This window comes from Sinocyclocheilus anshuiensis, unplaced genomic scaffold (assembly GCF_001515605.1).
Source record: "Sinocyclocheilus anshuiensis isolate Anshui unplaced genomic scaffold, SAMN03320099.WGS_v1.1 scaffold1540, whole genome shotgun sequence".
In the NCBI taxonomy this organism is placed as follows: domain Eukaryota; kingdom Metazoa; phylum Chordata; class Actinopteri; order Cypriniformes; family Cyprinidae; genus Sinocyclocheilus; species Sinocyclocheilus anshuiensis.
This window is the reverse complement of record NW_015558654.1, coordinates 415,170-425,051: the sequence shown is the minus strand read 5'-3', so window position 1 is coordinate 425,051 and position 9,882 is coordinate 415,170. Positions and strand designations below refer to the sequence as shown.

Sequence of the window (9,882 nt, the reverse complement as noted above, 5' to 3'; positions counted from 1 at the left end):
ATGAATATTTATGTAAATTGTTTCATTTGCCATATTCCGAACACCAAATTTGTTGTTACATTTGCAATATTTCATGCTAACTGCAGTATTAATGGACATGATAATGGCATTGTAATGGACTCAATTTTTACTTATGCACAATTGCCTATGAACTACTCCTGAGGTGAATTAAGCTGAATGTTTAACTGGGTTATTTTCGCTAAACTTCATGTAGTACTGAGCTTGAGCATATATACTGTGAGGTTCACTTTGAAGGGGATTAGAATGTATCCAGAGATTATCTGACAAGTAAAGTTGACAAGTACCAGAAACCAAACTGCATTCTTTATTCATTCTACCCTTCAATCCATGCTTCTCCCACCTTGTCCACTTGCCATGAAAAAAGACCTGTCATGCACTTGGCACAGGTTACCCCCATCCAGTTCCTCCCTCAGCATTCTTCTGTAATTATGAGACACTACAGGCTCTTCCATGGCTCCAAAACACCAGGCAGAGAGGAGGAGAAACAAGGGACGAAGAGGGCAAGAGAGCAGAAAGCATATCTATTTCTGCTTTGTGTGATGTCATCTGAGAGGGTGCCGTTTGCTTTTGTAGCTTTGCTTTTTTCTCTCTCTGCCCTCCCCTGACAAGAGGAGGAGAGCTGCTGTCAGAGCAGAAGCACACTAAGAAGTTAAGTCAAATGGGACACGGAGACAGAAGGGGAGAATTAAAAGAGGGTCAAGAGTCTACCAATCAGCATGAGCCAGCCACCGCACAAATGGAGCTGTGGCAGATGTTGCCTGAATAATGTGAGGGGGGCGGGGCCTTGAGCCCTGTGCCAGGAGGGTGTCTGTCATTGCCGGTTGGACCGCAAGAGAAGCAGGAGCGGCTTTTTGTTTCTCCTGGAGCTTATGGCTTTGTTTTCCCAGATTTGAGGATTTGTATCAGGATATGCCACCATTATGCATACTGGATACCTCTGTGTGGATAACTGTACGGGAGTTCTCAGGAAATTCTAAAATTCCAAGCACTTTTTTGCACTGGATGACATCCCTGATGGAGTTATAAAGAACTAAGGAAACAAGCAACAATGACAAGTTGTGACAATGGGGAGAAATGCAAACCAGCAGGATTGTCATTTTGGAAAAGGATGTATAAGAGGAAGAAGTGATGTATATTAGAAATAACAAAAAATGTATTATTTCATTAACTTTATTTTCACCACCTCTATAAAAGAAATGTTATAAAATGTATAGTATTTTTATGTTATTGTAATTTTAGGTTTTAAATAGTATATTCATGCACATATTCTTAAAAAAATCTATGATTTACTTTACGGCTGTATTTATTTCCTTACGTCTTCTTTGGGGTAAAGTGTTTCCTAGTGATTTGCAAAAGTAAAGACTCCCCTATGGCTTTTTAAAAGTTTCTTTGATGTCTGTTAAGGATCGTTGCACTGATAAGCTTTACCTCATTGTTATAAGTCATTTGTAAGTGATTGTCATAATGGGCAAACCTCTGAGTAGACCAGACTGTCTGCGGCAGAACCCTTCCTGTGTGGGCAAAGGAGAGGAGGAGGACCTCAACATCGATGACTGTTACGTTCCCCAGAGGTCCATTTATGACACAGTGCGTCTGAATGAGCAAATCGACTCGGGCTCTAAGGGCAGCCTGGCCTCAAGGCACTTAGTCGGCACTTTACCATATAGCCATCGCACCCTGGACATAAGCGCACTCTGTGGGAACGGCGTCTTGGCCTCCTCCAGTGCCTTTGAGCTCCGCAGCAGGGAGGCGGTGCGTTTGGACGAGCGGGTCGTGTTCGACGGCTTGAAGCTTAACGGAGATATCATCCGGGGTGCAGACACCATGCTGTGTAAGCCACGGCCAGTGGGCGAGAAAAGGGAGCCAGCTCAGCACCGCCGTTCCTGGCGGACCTTCGCCCCCGCAAACCTCAGCGAGTACGGCAGCTGCAGCGGAACGCTGTGCAATGACGGAACGGGCCAACACGGGTTGGGTCGAGGGGGAAGAGGAAGCAGTATGCCAAACTCTCTTACCTCAGAAGGTGACTCGGGTCTGTGTAGTCCCACTGTGGAGAGAGAACAGCGAAACGCACGAGCCCAGAGGCAACCTGGGCCTGGCACAAGAAGCCTTTCTTCTACTGAGGGGGTGCACATATCTGGGGACCTCAAGCCAGGGCGTTCCCTCAGCTCCAGTCAGGAAGAGTTCCCCTTCTCCCCAATAAAAGACAGATTACCCACTCCGCTGTATTACACGGATACATCGATGCTTAGAAGCCAACAACTTAATAATGCATACAACTCAGACCTCAGTGTGGGTCAGCATGCTGTTTCCAATAGCGATTGTCCAGATATAAATGTCAGGACGCTGGCAGAATCAAGTAGTAAAACGCATAACTCCACGACATTCTCAGGATATGAGGAATTACCCACAGCTGAACTTCTTGAAGACACTAGCTCGCAGGACGACTGTGAGCTCCTCAGTGTTGTGGTGACAGAACCAAAGACTCTTTCACATTGCCGGCAGAATCTAGAACAACATGTAACCAAGGACGAAAAGTGTTATGAATGCGAGCAAAAAGTTACGGACTCCAAAATGGCAGACTTAGAGGATTTCTTGTTGTTAGTTGAAAGGGAGGCAGGCTTCTCCAATGGAATAAAACACGTGGACGATGAAGACATAGAGAGTCTATTAACATCCATAGCCGAATGTTCGCAGATGGAACTTGTGGCCTTGCCTTCCACCCAGGTACCCCAAAATAGCCGGCGAATGCTGATCGTTTGATTAGTGTTTCCTGGGAGGGTGGCTAGTGCCATTCGGCCTTTATCAGATTAGGAGAAAGCTGAATTAGGTTTATCGTGATTGCTGGTCAGTGACTCAGATGTTGTGATTGTGCACAGCTGGCTGTAACTGAGTAGCAGCCTCTCAAAACAACCAGTTGGGTTAGCGTACACATACTGTAGTGCCCATTTCAGTGGAAGAGCCTCACCTTATAAGGCTGCTGGCTACAACATATCTAGTTACCCTGCTGAAAAGACCAACAAAGCTGGCCTCTAGAATATGTTTTGGATGTTGGTCCCCTGAATAGGATTGTAGTAGCAGCTACTGTGTGCTAAACACATTTATTTTGTAGCTTGGTCCTCTTACTTGATCTCAACAAGCCTTTTTTTTTTCATTGTTTTTATCTGCTTGTTAAGAGAAACATCTAAGACAAATTTGATTCTTAACTGAGAACCAGTACTGAGAACTAAATGAAGTGTCCTTAGCTTTGAAAGAGTGACTTTAATGATTGGTTGAATATTGGGAAGATTGAATAGCTTAAATTTTTCTATGGGTTTTCAGTGTTGTTCTGTATTCATCACATGCAGGTTTTCCAAAGGGATGTCATTGAGTCACTGCAGAGCCAATTGCAGGAGTTGAACACTCTGGGCCAGGCACTGATCCAAAATGCCGCCAAAGGCACCAGCACCAAAAAACTTGATCAGGATCTAGAGGAGGTCAACACCAGATGGAACACCCTCAACAAAAAAGTAAGACCCACTCTTCATCTAGTTTCAAAAACGGTTCACAATTCAGTTGAAGAGGTGCAATATCATGGATGAATCGTTTGATTTCTTTGTCCACTGCACTCTGGAATGCTCATAATTTTTTGATAACAATCATAATGTTTGCCAGTGTTGGTGAGTAACTACCAAATAGTGATGTTATTACCTTTTCAGTAGTTAAGGAATAGTCTTTAAAATAGTGTAGCGTTTCCAATATCGAACTTTTATTACAAAAAGCGGTGTAGTGTAAGATGCTACACTAACAAACTGAGTAATTTCTAGCATGCCAAGCTATAGTTTTAAGGTAAAACTGCTGTATTTGTGATCTCCCCAGGTTGCAGAGCGATCTGCACAGCTTCATGAAACCTTGCTGCACTGTGGCAGGTTCCAGGATGCACTGGAGTGCCTTCTCAGCTGGCTCACGGACACGGAGGAGCTGGTGGCCAATCAGAAGCCTCCATCAGCAGAATTCAAAGTGGTGAAAGCACAGATACAAGAGCAGAAGGTATGATGGCCGACATGCTTAGACTTTATCCTCAGTGAGAATTAGTTCACTGATGTGAAATCTATTTTTTGGTTTTACTCACCTCTGTATTGTTTCTGCTGGCTCTGTCTAGCTTCTGCAGAGACTGCTGGATGACCGAAGAGCTACGGTAGAGCTGATTAAGACGGAGGGACGGAAGGTGACCGACTTAGCTGATACTGTTGATAAGGAGAAGATCGCGAGAGAGATTGAATGCCTGGGGAAAAGGTGGGACGACCTACTTAAGAAAGCTGAGAACAGGTAAAACTTACCGCAAATCTGTTGCTACATTTTGGAAATGACGTGTCCATTGTTGGCAAGTCAAATAGGAATAGGCTATTATCATTTTGATTGAAAAAACAGCTTTGGTGGACAAATCTTAGGTTTTAGCTCTAAATAAGAATCAGTTCTTATTTTCCAGCTCTGCTCATAAGATATCATTTGTCTTTTTCATGGGTAAAGGACTGTGTTTTAGCATATGCTGCGGTACAGTATAATTAAACCCAATCATGTCCAGCAGTAAAACTAATTGCGATGATCTTGGCAGGCAAAAGCAGTTGGAGAATATTTTGGTGGTGGCACAGCAATTCCATGAGACCCTTGTGCCTTTGACGGAGTGGCTGACAGCTACTGAAAAAAGACTAGCCAACTCGGAGCCCATTGGCACGCAGACTTCCAAGTTGGAGGAGCAAATTTCTCAGCATAAGGTACAGAACCATCTGTAGCAACGGCATAGTCCCATGACCATGTTTAGTTTGTTTTCCATCGTGTTTTACTTTTTTTATCCATTGCCCATTTTCCCTGCATTTCTGTTGTTCTTCCTTGTGTTCTCATTTGACCCATTCTTTTTCTGTTATTATGGTTTCTGCACCCTGGTCATGTGACTTCAATGGTAATCAGGCTTTAGAGGAGGAGGTTTTGGGCCGTGGTAAGATCTTGTACCAGGCCATGAGTCTGGGCCAGTCTCTACGGACAGTCAGCTGTGTGGATGACAAGGAGCTGGTGCAGGCAAAGCTTGACAACACACACAGCAGCTACATCGAGCTGCAGGAGCATTGCCGCCAGAAGGCCGAGTTATTGCGGCAGGCCCTGGCTAATGCGCAGCTCTTTGGGGAGGACGAAGTGGCCCTAATGACCTGGCTCGAAGAGGTGCACAGCAAACTGAGCGAAGTCTCGATCCAAGACTACACGACAGCAGTGCTCGCTAAACAGCATGCTGAGCAGCTGGTACTTTACACGCTCCTCCTCTTAAGGCTTCCTTCCCCTGTTTTGTTCATTTAATTTCTTTGTCTTCAGTGGTGCGGTATGATTTTGTATTACACTGTCAGAAGATGCTTGTGACTGATGTATGTTTCAATGTCCAGGCTCTTCATGAAGACATTGAGTTGAGGAAACAAAATATTGAACAGGCCATCCTTAATGGGTTAGAACTGCTAAAACAGACCACGGGTGAGATAAAAAAACAAAAACATAGCTAACGGATTGATATTTGTATAGTTCTATTGCAATTTGATTATGTAACAAATGCAATAACAATTATTTTTGTTATATTTGCATAACCAACATTTAAAAGGTTTCCTGTTAAAAGAAATGTTTTCTATGCTCTGAAACTGTATGAATGTCTGTATTGTGTGTGTGCACTTTCATTCAGGCGATGAGGTTGTCGTCATCCAAGGTAAACTAGATGGAATAAAGACGAGGTATTCAGAGATCAACACAATGAGCAACAATGTTTCAAAGACTCTGGACAAAGCCCTGTCTCTTGCCACAAAACTGCAAAACACACATGAGGAGCTGAACGCCTGGCTGGAGAAGGTAGAGTCTGAGCTGGCCATGTTTAAAGCTCAAGAGCCGGTCGGAGAGCAGCTCACTTGCTTACAAGAGAGGCAGAAAGTAAGTGTTAGTGCTGCAGCTGCATGTTAACCCATAGGAAAAACAAATCACAAATGAGATCTCAAGTGTTTCTGCTAGGTATCTAAAGTACCAAACAAACAGAGTTTTGTAAGTCTCCCCCTCATTGTGTGTAAATTTGCCAGACCAAATTATTTGAAATCCAATTAAATCCAGTTTCTATAAAAATGCATTTTAGGAGAAACAGATAAGGCAAAGCTGATATTGAATCAAACTAACTTAAAATCAAGTGTGACTCCAATGATGAAGTGGTTGCAAAGACTTTTCTTCTTTGGCTGATGTTGATTAGGGTGTTACATTTCTATAACACCAAAAAAGGTGACACTTTGCATGATTTGCTGAAGCCAGAAGAAAAACTGAAAAAAATTGACTTTTCTTACCATTTCAAATGCATGTTCTCTTTATTACCTGAAAATTCTTAAATATGTTAAAAAACACAGTTAGAATAGGGCTGTTTTCCAATCAAATTAAATCAGTATCAACAAAACCCATCTTTGTACTGCAGAGCTGGCACAGAAGCTGCATCTAAAGTGGCAATTAGATGTGTTCATGCAATCTGTTTAATAGCGCTCAGAGATGCCGTGAATGCATCTACACTACAGTTACAATTGCATAAATAATGTTACAAGATTCATATTTTTAATTTAAAATATATTGAGTTGGTGGCATCAAGTTCATTCCACCATTTCATTCAAAACGGCTGACTCATTTAAGAATGAAGCAAGTGACTGTCTTCAAATAGGTCATTGACTCAACTGATTTGTTCAAATATGCTGAATCATTCAGGATTGAAACACCATTGTGTTGATAGGAGAAACAGTGGCTCTGCTGGGACTCTGTTTCGACATAAAATTTGCTAGCAGAATAGAGTAAAACAGTAGATATTTACAAAATTTTGTCTAAAATGTATGCCACCTAATATTAACTTAAACAGTCTATTTATTTATTTACTCACTCGTTTTTATTAGTGTCTGACTGTGCTGGTAGGCCGACATGGTATTTCAAAACTGGACTGTCCAATCTAAAACCGGACAGATGGCCACCCTTTTGGAAAATGATACACTGGCCAAAAAAATAACGAGTTTACAGTGCACTGTATTTTAAGGCGTCATTGTGACAGTGTAATTACACAAATAAGTAATGAGTTACAGTATATTAGTTAGCATCACATACTTAATTGGGTTTTTTTTTTTTTTGTTGCTTGATATTAGGCATAATTTACTGTTATTACTCTAGTAAGTATATAACAAGGAAACTGTAAAGTGTTACCAAAAACAAATATTTAATTAACACACATACACACACACACAAAAGAAACATCAGTATTTAAAGTAAATTTGAAAATGGAAAGTGTTTATGATTTCAGTATTCAAATATTGTCAGATTTGGTTGATGTATAACTACTTCTTTACTTGTCACATCCAGACACTGATGAAGGAGGTTAAGGATCAGAAGCCACTGGTAGACTCTCTTAATGAAGTAAGCAGCGCTCTGCTGGAACTCGTTCCATGGCGAGCAAGAGAAGGTTTGGACAGGATGGTCACAGATGACAACGAGCGCTACAGAACGTCCAGCGATGCCATTACACAGCATGTAGACCAGACCGGAGCTGCCATCTTAAAATCCCAGCAGGTACAGTGGTTCTCAGCTGCTTGAGAAAATAACACCACCCTTTTATTAGGAAGATTCACAATGAAGTTTGTTGAAGCGCCCAAACAATGCAGCGCCTGTGATTGCTGCCAAGGGTGACTGGCCTCATTGTGGTGCTAATTCTTAGTGCTTTATAGTCATTCAAACCTAATTTATCCTCTTGAGCCTCCTTGGTGGTATTTACATAATATACTAATGGAGTGTGACCCAGATTGATTACATTTGCATCACATTAGTCTGTTTGTGCTGTGAGAAGACTTACGCTACGTTTACACGACAATGATGTAGTCAAAAACGGAAAAGCTTTTCCCTTGCGTTTTTAAAAAGTTTCACGTATACATGACAACGTTTTCAAAACGATTCGCGTTTTGAAACGCCAATAGTTGGCGCTGTCACCTTGTTAGTAAACAGTACCTGTAGGGAAGTGACGATTGTATGTTGTATATGATGAGTCTCCGCTGTTGGTTGTAATATTAGTGAAGTAAATCCACACTTTGCTGAAGAAGCGTTAGCAAACTCTTGAGCAGCAACAACAGTACCATGTACTCCGTCATTGTTGTGTATGTTTGTTCGCGCTTGCCTTTAAAATCGACACGCACTGCGCATGTCTACATACCTAACACGTACTATGCACGCACATGACGTCACCGTTTTCAAAGATTCCTGTATTGGGTGTTTACGTAAACGATAACGGTGGCGTTTTCAAAAACTTGCACTTTGAAACCCGCTTTCAAAAATATGTGTTTTCAGTCCCCAAAACGCCGTTGTCATGTAAACGAACAGGCAAAATGTATAAAAAGTTTCCCGTTTTTGACTGAAAACGTTGTCGTGTAAATGGCCCCTAAATGAATTCATGCAGAGCTGACTTGCCTAGGTTTGTAAAATAATATGTAAGGTAAATATATGATACATTTGAATTATTATTATTATTATTAAGTTTGGTCATTTGGTTATTATAAAGAGGAACAGTATGCATTTTTGTGACTTTATGAGTCCAGTTATAATGTCAATGTTTGTTGAACCAAAATCTTAATTTAATTTCTTCATGAACGTTTTGTGCTCTTAGAATTAAGCATGCTGTTTTTAGACGTTTATATATGCAAATTACCCGATTGGCTAATTTCTTTGCTTGTAAAACAAGTAACAATCTGTCTTCATTTGCCCAGATATTCAATATGTTTTGTTATGTAAATGTGGGGAATCATGTTAATGAGCTCAAAGATTTGTGAATTTCTCTATGGCATGATTTTGCAGCTTTGTTTCCATTAATTCTCTGGGTGGATTGGAGAAGAAGCCGTTCATTATGAACATTAAAATAATATGTCTACATAGTAAATCTTAGTACTCACTGTAATGGTTTATTTTAATTTAATATTAAGTTCTGTGTCTTAAATTATATGACATTAATCTGAATTGCATGAAATACTGTATGGTGTATAGAAATGTGATATGCACAGTGTGTGAATGCTTTTTCCCTGATGTGCAGTTTGAGCAGGCAGCCACCTCTGAGCTCGAGTGGCTGACGGAGGCAGAGAGGAAGTTGTCTTGCCTTGGGGACGTCAGGCTTGAGCCGGAGCAGACCACAGCTCAACTGCAGGCTCAGAAGGTCAGTTGTGTGTTCAAGTGGTCGTCTCTAACCTGCGCTGTCCCAGAATCACAGAAACACACAGTACGTTATAAAGCTCGCATTGCCTAAAGCACACTTTCTCCTCCAGAGCTTCTCCATGGACATTATGAGACATAAAGATGCCGTGGATGTCATCGTGAAGACCGGCAAGGCCATTATAAACAACAAAGATGAGGCAGAGAAGCAGGCGTTGAGGGTAAATAAAAGAAAACGTATAAAAAAAAAAACTGAGCCTAATCTGTTTGCAGTAGAGTTTTAGGACTAAAATCACTGTGGTGTCATACAGGTGAAGCTCCAGGCGTTGTCAGAGAAATACAGTGTGGTTAGTCAGCTGAATTCAGAACGCTGTCTGCAGCTGGAGAGAGCTCATTCTCTAGCCTCCCAGTTCTGGGAGACGTACGATGAACTCTGGCCATGGCTGCAGGAGACGAGGACTACCTTCACTCAGCTGTCCCAGCCGGCTATCGAGTACGAAGCCCTTCGACAGCAACAAGAGGAGCTGAGGGTAAGACTGAAAACTCTTCTAACCCTCTACGGACACCTTGGCAATTGAATCGCCATTGGCTAGTAAATTTTTTTGTTTACTCGCCAGACTGAAAGGCCCATTGTTGTGCCATTCATCCTACACA

At 41.7% G+C, this 9,882-nt stretch overlaps 1 protein-coding gene across 11 annotated transcripts in view; it reads left to right on the top strand.

Annotated features, from left to right (window-relative positions):
* dst (dystonin) overlaps nt 1-9,882 on the top strand; it is a 171,392-nt gene that overhangs the window by 127,540 nt on the left and 33,970 nt on the right. For 10 of the 11 annotated variants that reach the window (XM_016477159.1, XM_016477158.1, XM_016477157.1 and 7 more), the window contains 11 exons: nt 3,366-3,527; nt 3,877-4,047; nt 4,160-4,326; nt 4,613-4,772; nt 4,966-5,292; nt 5,430-5,514; nt 5,717-5,958; nt 7,402-7,608; nt 9,113-9,232; nt 9,342-9,449; nt 9,540-9,758. In XM_016477159.1, the coding sequence (XP_016332645.1) occupies nt 3,366-3,527; nt 3,877-4,047; nt 4,160-4,326; nt 4,613-4,772; nt 4,966-5,292; nt 5,430-5,514; nt 5,717-5,958; nt 7,402-7,608; nt 9,113-9,232; nt 9,342-9,449; nt 9,540-9,758 (1,968 nt within the window). The remainder of the gene's footprint in view (nt 1-3,365; nt 3,528-3,876; nt 4,048-4,159; nt 4,327-4,612; nt 4,773-4,965; nt 5,293-5,429; nt 5,515-5,716; nt 5,959-7,401; nt 7,609-9,112; nt 9,233-9,341; nt 9,450-9,539; nt 9,759-9,882) is intronic. The other variant, XM_016477160.1, reaches the window with a different exon arrangement.